Raw genomic sequence first — 17,108 nt, forward strand, 5'->3', positions numbered from 1 at the left:
TCTTCTCCTCTGTGACATCGGTATGTGGAAGCCGCCATTCTTTTTTGACATCATTGTCACCCAGATGCCTGAGAGTGCGGTCGACGACGACATCGACGGCACTGTTGACAAACGATTCGTCCCACCGCTCATGCCTTTTGTCGTGTCGGAGCTGCTCGTCCCAGATCTGTATAAGTCGCCGTGGACCATGTGCCTCGTAGAACGGATTGGTGTAGTCAGTAGCTGTCTTGTCGTCAGACTTGAACAACTCAACAAGGAATCTAGGCAGGGACAAATCCACTGCTTTAATACATTCTAGAACCGTACAAAGTTTGTCTGACATGGAGGACTGAAAATTATACATCCATCTGTTAGAAGCTAAGGCACTGAATACTGTAGCTCGTTTCATTTTCATCAAAGTCAATGCATTTTAAAATTCAAGTTGGCTGCTTACACGTGTTTTGCCACTGGAAGCTGAGATCAGCACAGTTGGGTCAGATCCTTGGCTCGTTGAGTCAGATCCTTGGCTCGTTGGGTCAGATCCTTGGCTCTCCGTCGAAGAAGAGCTGACCATCTAAGTAAACAATAGGATGTATAATGAATGATGAGTTCTTGACCATATCAGGTTCTCGCCAGAGAGCATAAACATTTAAAACAGTATGTCTCATACCTCCAAGGCAAGTCGCTGTCGCTCCATCTCGGTTGCCCTAATATTGGCCAACTGTTTTGAGCAATACATTTAGCAAAACGCATATTGCATTAATAGGTCTGATCTTTGTCCACAAGTAACGCTTGACAACCTACACGTTTGGCAGATGGCGAAGCTAAAGCTGCAGGCACAATTTCTTTGAACGCGCGAATACTTATGCCTTGGTCCAAGGGTGATTTGGCCATGTTGACTGCGAACGATTCTTCTGCAGCGGTGAACGCCATGGCGAGCTGCAAGGAGATTGATGCCGCTGGAGTGGAACACGCTCCAGTCAGGACGGGCGGGGCTTCAGTAGCTCCTTGCGGAGTATCCTATAGAGAGAAAAACATAAAAGGACAAGAAGTTCGTTAGGATTGTGCTTGGAAATGAGTGACTGTTGTCATGCCAATCATCGGTATGTACTCACTGGATTACTCCCTCCTAAGGACGACGCGACGGGAATATTGGCGCTGAAGGAGATCAGACCTGTGGGTATGTCATTGCGCTATACAGTATTGAGGGTCAGGACGTCAGGAAGGGTGACAACCCCAACAGCTACAAACTCCCAACTCCTGTAACAAAATGTGTCCTTGCTTTGTAAGTCCTGCGGAGGGTTCCAGGAGTGTTGGGAGTTTTGGGAAGGCACTTGCGAGGCGTGCGCCGGGTCTCTTCATCAGGTGGATTGTCACTGTAACAGGAGACATGAAGGAAGAGGATGCAAGAAATAAGCTTGGGCAGCCCGCGTACGATCACGTGAACAAAAAACCACCGAGCACTTTCCTTTTTTGGGCAAAATGGACTAAAGGGTGACCCCATAAGAAAGTGAAAGATTTTGTCCCAGCCCCTCTGCAGTGAAAAATTGAACAAAGGGGGATGGGTTCAGAGCTTCACATTTCTGATGTCTCTGTTGGTGGCGCGTTTAAAAAGCTTTGCCGGTGTGACTACCATATCGATCCTGGCGTTATCTCACAAACCCCAATTGATTCTTCCCTCCGAGTGCTCGCCGCTTCCTCACCCAGCACGGACATCAAGGAGGAACTGCCGTTCCTAAAAAAGGAAGCCGTTGAGCTGATTGGCAGATACGAGAAAGAAATCACCAGCACGGGTCCCCACAGTGTCGGACCCCGCCAACGGCGAAGGTCAAATACTTTGAGTGCATTATGAACCTCAAGAGCTCGCTGACTGCACTTCTGGATGGCAACTATTCCTTCGAGTACATCAGCAAACACAGGTCGGATTTCACAAAGCAAGATTCCGTGGTTGCTGCAAACGAACATGACTATAAAATGAACGTATTTTGACTTGTGCTGAGGCCTGCTCACACTGTTCCCTCCGTTGAGACTGAACTTGTCAATGTCCTCGGTGAGCTCTATCAAGTCACGCTCCATCCAACTGGGATGCTCTACGGTACTAGTAGACTTGAGCCGCCCTCGTGCTGGCGTATTTCTGTCGTACGCATTTGGAAACACACATCAAAATCAGTGTTTTCAGTTTTTCTGCACGTACGCATTTTTATACGCATTTCGTTACACACCTGCCCTCGGGCTGGCGTATTTCTGTCGCACGCATTTGGAAATACGCATCAAAATTACTGAGTTTGAAACCCCCTATTGCACCCGCTCCTGCAATTGCTCAATGCCCTTGTTCGTGAAATGCATTGATATGCGTCAATATACGCTGCTATGCATTGATATGCGTCGGTGTCTGGGCGTATTCTGTCCACGTTCATTTGATGTGAAAAAAAATATTTCTGTTTATTTGAAAAATTACTTGTCTGCTTTGCTTCCTTTGGTCCGAAATCGTCCATCGGTCGTCTCTATTAAAACAATCTGCGTCCCGTCAAAGGTCGATTGAAAACAAAAAGAGAGAGTGTATAGAACTCCTGTGAAAAAGGCCTTTCGGGTCCAGCCTCTGTCCTGTGCTTCTCCAATCCTGCCTTCCCTTGGCGCTTTTCCTTTCTTAAAGAACCAAGCACTTGCTCTTCTTCTTGACAACCTGGGGCTCCAATGCTGCAACAATTGCCTCGTCAAAGACGTTCTTCAAGCCCTTCTGCGTTAAGGCTGAGCACTCGACGTATTTAACGGCGTTCTGCTCACGGCACAAACGCTCGCCGTTCTCGGCCGAGATAGGTCTCTGCTTCTGACGCGACAGCTTTTCTACGACCGCAGCATCATCGCGCAAATCGACCTGCGTTCCGACAATAAGGCAGGGAACACCAGGGCAATGGTGGTGAACCTCGGGCAGCCACTTTTCCCTCACGTTCTCAAACGATGCTGGCGAGGTGACAGAGAAGCAAACGAGGAAAACATCCGTCTGCGGATACGACAATGGGCGAAGACGATCGTAATCCTCCTGACCTATTTTCGTTTCATTTGTTTGTTGTTTGTTGTGTGAGTGAGTGATATGGTAAATGATGATGCATAGAACATTCTCTTTGAGCGAACATGGATAAAGATCAGCTTACCGGCTGTATCAAAGAGTCCAAGAGTATAGGGCTCATCGCCAATCATGACCGTGACAGCATAGTTGTCAAAGACCTAGACGCGGTATTAAAAAAAAAAATGCAAGCTAGTTGTTAGCCACCATTGCAAACAAAACAATAGAAACAAAAAAAATATGCCGAGAGCCATAAGTAAATTAGGACAAAGCGGTATTGTACGCGCCATCAATTGAATGTGATAGTGAAAGAGAGAATAAGACGTGAGAGCAGCTCTGAACATGAACAAGAGCAAACAACTGACTCGTATATCCTCCCGTCTGTACATAGTTCAGTGCACATTGAAGAGACAAATTATGCTCATCGGATGATAAGCACCATAGGATGTGTAATCCAATTTTGGAATACGGGTCTTCACTAGAGGTACATGGACCTGTAGACACACATACATGCAGAGAGAGCAGAGGCATGGTAAGGTATAAGAAAGGGCGGGGTCGGGCGGGGTAATGGTATGATTGGTGATAATGGGCCAACCAGTAGCCAAGTTGGCCACGGCAATTAAAAAGAGGGGGTTTGCGCAACAACAACAACAAAAAAAAGAAAAAAAAAAGTCGCATCAGCGTCATGATGCCGCAAATCCACCACGTCGACAACAGCCAGTTGACAAAGACCCGACCTCAGGTCATGTTTTGCTGCCGCAGCGTGGAAGAAAAAAAAAGAGATATGCCAATGGAAAAAGTGTGGATAGCCAAGAAAGCGGCGTGATAAGATGGGAAAAGAGATAGGATGTAGGTCGAAGTAACTTACAGTAGGGACATATTCAGAGGGGAACTTGTTGGTGGTGTACGAGATGAGCAGGCAGGTCTATGCAGCAGAGGACAAGTGGTAAAGGATGGAGGATGTCGCGTTAGAATGAATCAGTCGCCCACGGTGGTAATCTTGCTTCTTTGCGCTTTCTGTGCACAAGGCCACTGTCGAAAGGGTCTGCCGAGATCGGGACCAGCATGGAACCAGAACCGTTGGTCATATTGCAGACCACGTTGATGTGCACGCGTCCTTTCTTTTTTCCAATCCCTCCTGGTCTGGGTTGATTCCGGAATTCACAGCCAGGTCCTGAGGTCCTTTGTGTCCAGTGTTGATTTCCAAGTGAGCCTTGTGGTGGTTTGCCCTAAGACACCCAGGTCGCGTGTGGATGGCCGACTGCGTAGGTGAGTGAATACAGGTGTGAATCTAAGAGTCCAGGTGTAGGGTATGATACCTTTCCGACGGCACCATCTATAGGTCAGATAGTATAATAGAGATAGGATTAATAAGGCGCGATAAAAAAACAAGTCGAGTGTTTGTAATGGACGATGTCAGCCCAGGGTGTGTGGTCATGGTGCCGTAGGTTTTTATAGTGTTTTCATAGCAAGAGGACTCGTAGGACTCGTTTTTTGAGTACTGGGTGCGAAGACAGAGAGAGAGAGAGAGAGAGAGAGAGAGAGCCCTTTGGTCCCTGTTCAAAAGGTTGATTCTATATATGAAGGGTGGTGGTGGTGGTGGTGGTGGTGGTGATGGGGTGAATACTTGCCTCCAACGACAACGCACTTTATGGTCTGCATGTTGAATCTGTTAAAACGAAGAAGAGGAGAAGGAGGAAGAGAGAAGGAAGAGTATGGGAACGGGAGGGATGAAAAGGAAAAGGTGTGGGATGAGCGGATGAGAGAGACGACAGGACAAGAGGAGAAAGACACAAAAAAAAAAAGGGCCGCAGGGAAGGTTAGAAAATTGCATGGGTTGCGCACATCGCTGCCTGCCACCACGCTGTGTACCACGCTGGAAGGAAAACAGCCCAGTGGCCCAGTGGGGCCATCGGCACTTTCATGCTCTAGCATAGCTAACGAACTAAGGAGTGGGGCCTTTCTATACATTGTGCTTACCAGCTGTGATACACGGCCTGTTGCATGTGCATGTGTGTCTAGTCTGTCTATCTGTCTGTCTGTCTGTCAGCTGCTGCAGAGACATAAAAAAAGAGGGGGCCCATGTCTGTCATCAACCCAGCATAAAATGAAATCTGTTGATATCGATTTGATTTGTAACTCGCAATGGGACCCATGCATGTAAACAAGGGCCACAAAAGGGCTGCACCATGGTTGCTGTGGTACCCATCGTTCAATTTATCCGTTATGAGTGTGTATGTGCATCCCTTTCTTCTGGAGGGCTCCGTTGTCGTTGGTCACCAATTGGCCGGTTAGCTAATAGGCCCTGTCCTTGTTATCCCCTTCTATGTCCCTTTGTGTGTCTGTCTGGCCCTTCTCCTTCTTGTCCTTGTTCGAAGCAAGGGGACCGTAGCCATCTCAACAAGGCACAAGCAAACAAGTAAAAGAGCAGACAGAAACAGGCACAAATACACTCGCAAAACAGGTCCCTGTATCAACAAATGGATATGCCAAAGGAGTACCCTGGAGGTGCTTTTGCTGGCATGCAGTATGCAGTTCACCTGTCGTCTTGTCTCCTGGAATAGCAGCATCCTTTTTTTGTTTGGACGCTATCAGTGGAGAGTGCTCTCAGAGGATGGGAGTGGGCGAAGTCCTTGCAGCAGTGGTTGACTTTGAGAGTATGGGGGCTGCAGACGTTCTTCTCGACAGCATAACACAGCTCAGCACAGCACAATCCGACGCTGGTGCTACAGGACTGCGGAGTCAGGGCCGTCCTGCCAAACGCTTTGAAGCCATAGCATAAAGTAGTCTATAGCATGAGCGGGATCATTATGACAAAAGAATGCGACTACAAATATCCTCCTTCCTCTTTCCCCATTCCTCAACTCAATCTTTCCTTCATTTCGTTCTTCACTCTCCACTCTTCACTAACATTCTCAATACCATGCTCTCTTCACCACGACATGCCTTCCTGAGGGTCTCTGCTGCAAAACATATCGCACAACTGGTACGTGTAACGTCCACCTGTCTGTATTATCAAGCTAAAAATCGATACTTAGCGACAAGGGTCTCTTCAGCTGCACACGCTGTACTTGCTTATATGCTTGCATCCAAGTGTAGAGATGGTTCCCCTCCCATGTTCACATAGTGTCGATCTTGTAGCGTTTTTGATCAGCTTGATAATAAATGTATATTTGTCACACGTCAATCATAGCAACCAGCTCGGCACTTTGCCTCGTCTGCTGTTGCACGCACTATCACCGTCAATCTCCCAAAGGACTCTTTCAAGACCTACAACTGCGAGGCGCCGTCCTTGAAGGTCACTGTTAAGAAGGATGATCTCCTCCACATGTACAAGAGCATGGTCATCATGCGGCGAATGGAGACAACAGCAGATGGCCTCTACAAGTCAGGACTCATCCGTGGGTTCTGCCATCTCTGCACTGGTCAGGTAAGACGACGACTTTACCTCCATCTCCTTCGCCCGCACTGAGTCTACATTCGTGCTGTTTCAGACCAGAAATTTACTATTTTACATGCGAACAGACATCATTATGATTTTATGATCTGTAACTATTATTATATCATCCTGCTACCTGACATCTTCAATCCTTCATCCCACGTGAGTTGAGGAGATAAAGAACTCCAAGGACTGACGATTGACTCTTTGACAAAATGCAAAATCGCGCATAGGAGGCCGTAGGAGTAGGATTGGAATCTGCGTTATCACCAGACGATAAGGTGATTACCGCATACCGGGCCCATGGATTCACATACATGATGGGTGGCAGTATTCATTCAATCCTTGCAGAAGTCCTCGGACGCAAGACGGGCATGTCTAAGGGCAAAGGCGGCTCCATGCACATGTTCACTCCCAGATTCCAGGGAGGCAACGGTATCGTCGGTGCACAGGTTCCGTTGGGCACAGGACTGGCCTTTGCTCAGAAGTATCTCGAAAAAAAGGGCGCTGTATTTACATTCTATGGTGACGGAGCAGCCAATCAGGGTCAGGTCTTTGAGTCGTTCAACATGGCCAAGCTTTGGGATCTGCCCTGTGTTTTTGTTTGCGAAAACAATCAGTATGGAATGGGTACATCGGCGGAGAGGTCTTCTGCCAGTACGGAATACTATAAGCGCGCTGAGTACATTCCAGGCATCAAGGTACAAAAAATTAAAGTCTCAATTGTAGTGGGGGGAAAGAGAAGTTTATTTTATGAACTAACAGTAGGAAGAATCGCTCCTTCACCCTTCATGAATTTTAGGTGGACGGAATGAACGTGCTTGCTGTCCACCAGGCGGTGGCTCATGCCCGAGAGTGGGCAGTTTCAGGAAAGGGCCCCTTGGTACTCGAGACGGAAACCTACCGCTATAGCGGTCATTCCATGTCCGATCCAGGAACGACCTATCGAAAGCGTGAGGAAATTCAGCAAGTGCGCGCAGAGCATGATGCTATCACAGGTCTGAAGCAGCTTTTGCTAGAACACAAAATTGTCACTGAGGACGATTGCAAGGCTATCGACAAAGCAGCCCGTGCAGAGGTCGACAAGGCTACTGAGCAGGCCAAGGCAGATCCGGAGCCGGACTTGGACTCATTCTGGGAGCATGTTTATGTCAAGGGCACCGAGGTCCCCTTCCTCCGCGGACGCGAGCCTGAGGTTATTCACCGCTACAAATGAGCACACCAAGGATTTCGATGCATAGATTTTTCTGTGTCGATTCGACACCCATGACTCGCAAAGCATCATTCCAGACAGAGCCATCATGAACATACACACACATCCATCCTCTCGAATATACATTGTACTACTTATCCACAACCAGGTTACATAAAACTCAAATCATTATTCGTCAGTCGCACTAAATACTGTACCAAGCTAAATATCTGCTTCGCGTTTTTTTTTTTTTTTTTTTTTTTTTTTAACGACAACCCTCAAAGGCATGGGATTTATTAACTGCGGTCTGAAGAAAACCTGCAGGTGTGACGGAAAACAAACAGCAAGCTGCCCACTCCGACTATGTCACAACGGAGCCATATTTCATATTCAATGACCACATGAGTGGTGAACCGATAGCTCCTGCTCTCTATGTGGCCTGTTGTGCGTGAAAGTCATCCTTTAGCCATGGTCCTCTGACATTTTAAGAAATTGACATCCTCCCAGTGGCCCCATCACATCGAGTCTCAGCTGTCCCAGGTAGTACCCCTGCACTCGTTCATCCGTGGCGTCATTGATCTCTTTAACATCGGGTGCCTGTCGTTGCCTAAGGGTAGATCCCATAAAATCATTGCCGCTACGTCTGTGCTCTCCAACCCAGTTGCGTCCCCGGGCGCGTTTGCTCACAGCAGTGATCCCATGTTCACGTTTCCAGTCGACGGTGACTTTGCATCTTCTGTTCCAGACCTCAGTCCGGCGCAGCGGGTGTTTTGTTCAATACCCTCTGCTATAACCCTTGGCCTGTATTTTATTTTTTATTTTTTATTTTTCATTTTCTAGAGCGTTATTTAAAGAACCCACGCAATAGCAACCACAAAAAATAAATCCATTGGCTCCAGAGACCTCTGAGGATTATTTTCGGGCTCTTGGGGCCCCAGGGAGGGCCTAGAAACCCTTAAAATCCCGTTTTTGTTATTTTCATGATATACAAAATATATCCTATCATCATCCTATCAGAATGAGAGCATGGAATGTTACAGGGAATCGGGGCCGGAGCAAGGTAGGGTAGACTTGTAGGGGAAGGCAAGGGAGGGTAAGGTAAGTGCAAGGTGGATAGGCGGAGGGAGGGGTGTGTGTGTGTGTGTGTGTGTGTGTGTGTGTGTAATGTAATTAGATAGGTAGATAGGGATCGGGTGGAAGGGAAAAGGGCAAGTGGAATACACTTCAGTCAAGTTGCCAAAGGGTACTATATCTTTCTCTGGGTGTTCGGAACCGCTTTATTATTCATGGTATCCTTCGCGTTTATATACAGAAGCGAGGCCCGGATCGGCGCCGCGCTGACTAATCCTCAAGGGTAGATGTAGATGGAGTGTTGTGTGCCGGTCGGGTTTGGGCGCAGCTCAGACAAAAATAATGCAAAAAGCCGCAGTGGTAAAAGGGACAGTCGTGCAGATTTTTTTTTTTTTTTTTTTTTTTTTTATTAACATAAATCCCCATGAGCACGCAACGCATGGTCCGCAAAGGCCTTGAATGGTCCGCAAAGGCCTTGAATGGTCCGCAAAGGCCTTGAAGCCATAGATGCCTTCCATGCACGGCAGAGCCGCATCCCCTACCAACTATGTTGGCTTGAGGCGTCAAATTCATAACCCATGTCGCATAGCTAGCCTAACCTAACTCCTGCGTGACCTGTTGCGCGATACACGTCTCCTAATCCAGATCCAATGTTAATAAAGTTGTTTTTAAACCGAATAACCCCTCCATTATGTCCAACTTCCCTCGCCCCAAGCAATGCTGTAGCACCCTATAATCCGCGGCCCGTCTACCTTCCTGGATCTCCGTTGCAAGTAACCGTCTCCCTTTCAAATCAGAGAAATCACCAACACTACGTTGGTGTCCCCGATCACCGTTGCGTCCTCCGGCGCGTTTGCTCATGAAGGTGATTCCAACTGACTTTTCCCAGGCGACAGTGTCCTCGCATCGTTTGTTCCATATCTTGGTCCTGCCAAATTCTTCGATCCTGCTCACGAACTTTGTCACCATGATCGTCGCAATCCACTTGGTGGTGGTAAATAACTGCTTCCAGGTCTCAATGAGTCTCATTGGCACCAAACCTCGGTATAAGTCCTTGACCTCCCAATCTGCCTCACTCTCCGGCTCCTCTCCTTCCGCAACCCGATATGTCCCTCGTCTTTCCGCCGTCCCCTGAATCCACTGCATTGACTCCCAGATAGCCTTCGTTCCTGTTGCCGAGAAGTTGGGACAAGTCGCAGTGAAGGGCTTGGAAAGGGACAGTCGTGCAGATAAGTTTTTTTTTTTTTGATAACTAGAACCCACGAGGATATGTGGGATTTATTAGTGAGGGACTCTAGACTAGGGAACCCTATTGCTAGAGGCATAGTAAAGGGTGCTCAATATTCTAATAAACGGCTTTTGCCGCACCGCTGCTGGTCACTCGCAGCTCCAATCCCCTTCACAATCCCAGTCAGCATGAGTGGTAACTCGACCCCGCCTGGGGTCGGTGACTGAGCCCTGCTCCCTACTTGGCCTGTTGTGCGCGAAGGTCATCCTTTAGCCGCGTTCCTCAATCATCAAAAATTTACAGTTGCCGGTGCGTTCCATCACGTTTAGCTCCACCTGCTGCATGCAGCTTTGCAGCACTCGCTTGTCCGCTCGTTCCTCGATCTCTTTCACATCCAATGCACGTCGTTGTCTCCTGGAGGATCCAACAAAACCACTACCACTACGTCTGTGCTCTCCAACACAGTTGCGTCCCCGGGCGCGTTTGCTCATGGTAGTGATCCCATTTTCTCTTTCCCAGTCGACGGTGACTTTGCATCTTTTGTTCCAGATTTCTGTCCGTCCGAATTCCTCGATGGCCTTGACGAATCGGCCGACCATGTACCTCGCGATCGAGGTGGTCGTCTTGAATAGGCTCTCCCAGTCCTTGGCGAGAGCCGCTGGTGTCAGTCCGTGGTACAAATCTTGAACCGGGACAGTCGTGCAGATAAGGAGGGTGTGCAATTATAGGTTTTTTTATTTTTTTTATTCAACATGGCCTCCGAGAGAGAACAATCAGTGCTGGTTTCCTAGTGAATAGTCTCTGAGACTTGTGTCTATCTGGCCCTAAATCTTCTAGTGTGGCAGTCGCACCATCTCCAACAACTTCACTGTAACCTCCCTAAGCGTCCCGAGGTCTTTCTCCTGCGATCCGCTCGGCTAGCTGGCAGGCTCCTCACCTGCAAATCTGCCAAGACCATCTCTCCAATTGCAACCTGTACATCTGGGAGATGGTCTTGGTTTCTTGAGAGCACGGAATCCGTTCTACTGGCTTGCGAGCCGACTCCTCTACTATTGTAACATTTCCTCCTCCTCCTCGTCCCGTCTTTCCTCCACCTGAGGTCACTGGATGTGAGCTCAGATTAGCCTATTATAAAGTGGGCCTACTCACTTTTGAACTTATACCTGTAACCCCGGCAGGGGTAGCTAAGACGCATGCTGCCAGTGCAGTGGAATAACTTGTACACCCTGGTGTATAGCTGGGAAGTTCTGAACCAGCGCCTCTCGAAGTCCGGAGGCTAGCGCAAGGGCGAAATTTATTCTGAGCATTTTGTCAAGCGTTAAGGAAGGGGAAAGGAAACCCACAACGATTACATGGGGTAGTGCCACTCAATGTGGGGGTCGCCGGGGAAAGGAAACCCACATAACTGAAGTGGGGTAGTACGCCCGACTCATGCTCCAAATAAATTTCTATGCGTAGCACATATTACTGTGCTTTAACCAGGGCTCGAACCTGGTCCCTTCGCGTTACAAGGGAGGTGCCCTGACCAGTATGCTAACTGAGCCATCGGGCCTTTGTGCAATTATAGGTTGTGTGCAATTAGAGATATATGCAATTAAGATAAATAATTATATGTGGAATATGTAGGTCTATAGACCGCAGCAGGAAATCGAAATATTGTCCTAATTGGTCCAGTGGTCAGGATTCCTCGCTTTCACCGAGGCGGCCCGGGTTCGAACCCCGGATTGGGAACTTTTTACCTTCAGCTGCTTTTTTATAGGTTTGGCAACCCTCCCCTACAGTGCATTTTGCTGAATGCTGCAATTTTCATAGTGAAAGTGCAGCATTTCGATTAAATTGAAATATATTAAAGGTGTTATTCAATCGAATGTGACGTAAGATATACCTTATATCCTCGCAGAGATTGCCTCATATCTTCATCAGCGGTAGCATTATCTTTCCTCACCTTTCAATATGCCAAGACACAACGAAACCCGTACCAGTACCGACAAACGATCGCGAAAGTCTCCTCTCTTAGACATCACGCCCACTTTCAGCCAGCTCCAGAATGGCGCCTCTGCACAACCAGAGGAAGCGCAGGCGCTGGAGTACTATTCATTGTTGGCCAACGCTCGGGCTGGCATCGACAAACAACAACCTCAAAAGCCTGCCGGATCGAAACCCGAAAGAGGTGCTGGATTTTCTCTAAGGAGCAGGATGGAGGCAGTCGAGATCTTTCGCTATCTGAAAAAGACGAATAAGAAGGTTAACGCCTCCAACTTTCATCAGTATGTAAACCGCCCCATCAACAGAATGTCGATCACACAGTGGGACAAGGACTTCGACAAGATCAAGTTTGATGTGGCGCATGGTCGAGGCAATAAGTGCACGCTTTCCAAAAGTCCAGTCGACCTATTACGACATATCATGGATGAGACCATCTACAGTTGGCTGCTGGAGGTTCGAAAGAACAATGGCGTTGTTAGTGGTCTCCAGCTTGAGGCTGCAGCCGATTCCGTTCTTCACATTTTGATGGACGACATTTGCGGCATCGACGATATTCATCATGGTCGTGCAATTTCTTTCACGGCGTCGTGGCGATCGAGGATGACCCAAGAGTATAGTGTCGCCTACTGCAGTCTCCAAGGAGAAGCGGGATCTGTCGACAAGGACGCCATTGCAGAAAGAATGGAGGGAATCCGCAACATATGCTCTAACTTCGAGCCCGACAACATCTACAGCTGCGATGAGACTGACATGTACCTTAAGGAGCTTTCCACACGCTCTTACACTACAGAGGAATTTGTGAGTGGTGCCAAAGCAGAGCGGGGAGAAGCTCGAGTGTCGATTCTCTTCTGTGTCAATGCTACTGGATCTTCGCTTGCCCGAGCAGCAGCAGTAGAGGCCTTGAGACCTCTTGTCATAAGTAAGCCCTCAAACACGTCGTATCATTGTTCCGAAGAAAAAAAATAAATGTTAATTATTTTGTCTCTTTACTTATTCTAGGCGCGCATCTTGCTCGAAATATCCAACCATGCCCTGAGGTTCCTGTCACCTCGTTAAAACATGGAAAAGGATACATGACCGGGAGGCTATCAAGGAATGGCTTCATGCTCTCGATGACATACTCACGAAAAAAAGTCTTCTGCTTATCGACTCATGTGGGGCACACGGCAAGCCTAGCGACAACGACCCGCTTGTAGGAGAGATATTTAAACATCTTCAGATCGGGCGCCTGCCACCCAATTCAACATCCGTCACCCAACCTTTGGATCAAGGGATAATCAGTGTATTCAAACGAAAATACCTCGAGATGCTCAGCAATAAAGCAGTTACACAACAGTATGCCACCGGAAGGAAGATTACCAACGGCGAGGCATGGTCGCTTATTCCATACGCGTGGTCTCATGTCAAGGCTGCGACAGTGAGGCATTGTTTTTGCAAAGCGGGAGTCCTTTCAAAGGCGCAAGTTGACAGGCTGGAGCGGGAATCGTTGGACGTGGAGGAGCAAACACCAATGTACCCACCTATGCCAGACACTGACGCAAGTCGAGTCAAGGGGCGTTATGTGCGCTTGATTGCTTCAGTCATGGACGGAGAAAGGATCCAGTTTTCTCTCGATAAGAACCAAAAGGACGCCCAAGATATGGCAGAGGAGATCAAGCAGAAGTTGCGCAATAAGATCGTCAAGAGGTATGGCCCACGAGACAGGAGTTCCTCAATCGAGTAAGATGCTATCGACTCATTCAAGTTCATGTACCAAGGACAGAGTCTTGCAATAACGGTGGTGGAGATGCTCAAGGATAAGGACGCTATTAGCCGAAGGGCAGCAAGGTGTGTGATCCGTAAATCCAAGCAGAAATAAAATCGATTGAATAACGCCTTTAATATATTTCAATTTAATCGAAATGCTGCACTTTCACTATGAAAATTGCAGCATTCAGCAAAATGCACTGTAGTAGATTTTTATTCCTTGGGCGTTGCCCAATAGCGCGTCGTGTTTTCATGAGCCTAGCGATGCATCCTCGTGTTCTGCTGTGTATAGATGGATAGTCCTCAAATGCGCCAAGAAGCGGTGCGTGCCTTATGTGTTAGGACGGAGCGTAGAGATGCAATTCCAGCTGTGTGGATGAAAAGTGCCAGACTATATCAGCGTGCACAGTGTATGAAAAAAAAAACCTCTCAGCGGAATTAGGCGCAGCACTTTGAGCGTCAAAGAGCACTCAGTTCATTTGAAACGCTGTCTTATTCAACAAGGAAATCCTTATAGGGAAAGGATCATGCAGCCATGAAGCTGGGCTAAGCACTGCTTAGCACAACTGCCAATTCATAAATTCATAAGAATATAAAGGTATTATGGACGTCATTCCTTGCTGCTGTTCTTGCTGCTATTTTATGGACCCTCTTTTCCCCACCACCCTCACTCCTACAATATCACTGTTCATGATCACACTCGGCCTTCTAATGGTCTTGCTGGTCTTGGTCCGCCACCTTATCCATGATGCTCTCAATGTTGGTGGCCTTAATCTCATGTTCCTCGTCGCTGTCAGCCGGCAGATTCTGAGAGTCGATGGACGGGGAAGGGGGTCTCGAGTGCAGGCGGAGTAAACCGAACTAGCTTCTGATAAACCTGATATGATGAATGGTGCTCCTTCATCTATATCACAACAATAGTACAATAGCGTTAGAAGATGTCTGAAGTGCAGGTAGGGTGTTGGAGAGATCTATGATGCGCGAAAAACTGGCGGACTGGAAGCTGTGACCTATGTGTTCCTGGCGAGGCACATATTATGTCCCATGCTTCTCAAAATCTGAACGTAAAAGGATGACACATCGTTCAAAGCCTCTACCATGTTCACCATTGTATCCTCACCGTAATGGAGTCGACGATCTTCTGTACGCTCTTGACTCGCTCTGGTAATGATATGACTCTCTGACTCTCTCGTCCAAATGCTTTTCCATGTTGGCTATTGCGATTGCTGTTGCCCCCGTGCTCTTGACTCGTCCATTCAGATCGTTTGCGAAGTGGATTAAATTCTCGTTCATCCTCTGCAGTTGCTTGGTAGTGGCGGTCAAGTTCTCTGATATCGTTTCGTTGAAAGCCAAGGGGACCGCAACTTGCGTGTTGTCCTGTGGAAGGATGGCGGTGGTAGTGACCGGTGGATGGCTAGGATGGACGTATGGGTGATACCTAGCGTTTGCTTCATTGGCTGCTGCTGCTGCTGTTGCTGTGTATGCAGTGGTGTTGCCAATTAGTTTTATGCGCGTGGAGCGGCGTGAGGAACCTGAAGGATCGGAAGAACTTTTGAATAGCCAAGGATATTTTCGCTGGTGGTCCTGCAGGACGAATTTGCACTCACGAAAATGCGCTCGTGGGTCCGAGGAGAGGATTGACTTGTGGGGACATTTACCACTGGTGCACGCATAACACATATCATACGTGGGGTCTCTCTCCACATCAACCGTGATGTGGGTCGAAGGGTTCACAAATGAGACCTTTGGGGTAGCATGATAGCGTAGCTTGTGAGCGGCGGTCTGTTTCTCTATAGGAAGAGAGCAGTTCTTGTAGTCTTTGCACATCGGTTCTCGAGGCATGTTGAGAGTGTGCAGGATACAGAGCGATTTTGGATATGATTCTGAGTGTGAGTGTGGGTGAGTGACAGGTTTTGCTGCTTGCAAAGTTAGCGTCTCTAGCAACTCTATTTCTTATCGTCTTTTTTTGCGGGTGTTACGGGGGAGTTACGGGGGCCCTAGAAGGTTTAACTGTTTAACTGCTTGCATGCGTGGTCAAAGTGAGCGTCTCTGGCAATTATATCTTTTTGTCTTTCTTGAATCATGCGAGAGTTCTGGATGAGCAACATCCACAATTTTTTCAGAACGCGACGGCAGAGCGTGGTAGCTGACGCGTATCGAACAATGATCCGTGCTAGGCGATAAATGCAATGTTCCTGCTTCGCTCTAATCGTAGTCATCGGGAGTGCTAACCTACGTTGCAGCGAGGTTTGCTCTTCCATGCTGTTTGTTTAGTAACCTTGATCCGTACCAACAGCTGTACTACATTATTTTTGGACTCTCCTGCAAAGCCAAGCTTTGGTCACCATCTCAAGAGTTGGGCCCGAGAGTTGGTCTTGCCCCCATGAACATCTGGCCTCTATAAATGATGCTCTTACTGTATGCCCTTTCCTGCATGCACGCAAAAGGTTTATGCTTGGTTCAGTACACTATGGTGTCATCGGTGCTTCGCCCATTTCCTATAACATTCCAGAACACTGTTGGCATCGACCCAGCCAGTATATAAGCTCTATCTACACATAGAACTAGACAGCAGCATTCACATAAATAAAGCCCTTCTTTCTCCCTGGACCGACTCTCTCCGGATACCATCGTTTGCAAATATTATCTGGTGCAAAATAATGGTATCCAGCATACTGGGGCACTTTTGGCGATGAATTAAGGTTAAGAAGAGCCTCTTTTCTTATACGACCATTTAGAATAGTAACCAATAAAAATCGAGAAGAATTAGTTTTGTAAAGAAACATGGACTCCTCCGACTTGTTTGGCAGATCTAGAGCCGGAGGGGTTTTTTTTCATCTACCTTACGTTTAAGAAGATCTCGCTCTAGACAGCCCCTGCGCACCTGTGCGGACCAAATTTGGGAAAGCTAGACCCACGACACGTCTTAATTTGGAAAGATAACATGAACAGGACCTAAAGACAGAAGACCAATGAGGCAAGTGTATCCATCTATTTAGAGGACAATCGTTCCCAGCAACAAACCTCACAAGCACGAAAATACACATAATGGCATCCGGCAACCGTGTGCATTTCAGCACGCGATCCAACCGACTTCGAACGGATGTCCATGGAAAAACAGCAGCCATCCTTGCCATCAATATCCCACCCACGCAGGAACCAGCTGGAGCAGACGATAGGCAGGATGGTATAAATATCTGCTGCCATTCCCTGGAAACCGACTTCTTCTTTTGCTATCTTCGATCTCACCACCCTACATCGTACCATAGCCCTTTCCTTACCGCGCCCTCCTTCTGAACCCCCCTTCTCCTCCCCTCCCCTCCCCTCTCCCACCTCGCTAATTACCCCTCACAGTCTTCTACAGACACTAGTCCCTACCTCTCACTATGAAGATCACAACCAT

General features: G+C 47.9%; 3 protein-coding genes, 1 non-coding gene and 1 pseudogene across 5 annotated transcripts; 2 read left to right on the plus strand and 3 right to left on the minus strand.

Annotated features, from left to right (window-relative positions):
• Positions 1-2,395: 2,395 nt before the first annotated feature.
• On the minus strand, positions 2,396-4,822 carry BC939DRAFT_446763 (cell division control protein 42). Its single transcript, XM_051555007.1, has 5 exons — positions 4,675-4,822; positions 4,363-4,379; positions 3,912-3,968; positions 3,132-3,204; positions 2,396-3,024 (listed from the first exon to the last, which is right to left on the minus strand). Exons 1-5 carry the CDS (start codon positions 4,703-4,705, stop codon positions 2,627-2,629), a joined length of 576 nt encoding a protein of 191 aa, XP_051413839.1. The 5' UTR covers positions 4,706-4,822; the 3' UTR covers positions 2,396-2,626.
• Positions 4,823-5,867: 1,045 nt separating this feature from the next.
• BC939DRAFT_446766 (dehydrogenase E1 component-domain-containing protein) lies at positions 5,868-7,874 on the plus strand. The gene is made up of 4 exons (XM_051555008.1): positions 5,868-6,029; positions 6,237-6,473; positions 6,716-7,183; positions 7,285-7,874. The coding sequence occupies exons 1-4, from the start codon at positions 5,967-5,969 to the stop codon at positions 7,696-7,698; spliced, it is 1,182 nt and encodes a 393-aa protein (XP_051413840.1). The 5' UTR covers positions 5,868-5,966; the 3' UTR covers positions 7,699-7,874.
• A 3,569-nt stretch (positions 7,875-11,443) lies between these two features.
• On the minus strand, positions 11,444-11,516 carry BC939DRAFT_t82 (annotated as a pseudogene). The gene has a single exon. The product of its transcript is annotated as a tRNA-OTHER (tRNA).
• A 116-nt stretch (positions 11,517-11,632) lies between these two features.
• BC939DRAFT_t79 lies at positions 11,633-11,704 on the plus strand. Its single transcript has one exon. It is a non-coding gene; the product is annotated as a tRNA-Glu (tRNA).
• Positions 11,705-14,413: 2,709 nt separating this feature from the next.
• BC939DRAFT_501746 (uncharacterized protein) lies at positions 14,414-15,547 on the minus strand (the record flags this gene model as incomplete). The annotated part of the gene is made up of 2 exons (XM_051560202.1): positions 14,414-14,540; positions 14,853-15,547. The coding sequence occupies 2 exons, from the start codon at positions 15,545-15,547 to the stop codon at positions 14,414-14,416; spliced, it is 822 nt and encodes a 273-aa protein (XP_051413841.1).
• Positions 15,548-17,108: the final 1,561 nt, after the last annotated feature.

Source organism: Gamsiella multidivaricata (assembly GCF_025024155.1).
Source record: "Gamsiella multidivaricata strain RSA 2152 chromosome Unknown BC939scaffold_21, whole genome shotgun sequence".
In the NCBI taxonomy this organism is placed as follows: domain Eukaryota; kingdom Fungi; phylum Mortierellomycota; class Mortierellomycetes; order Mortierellales; family Mortierellaceae; genus Gamsiella; species Gamsiella multidivaricata.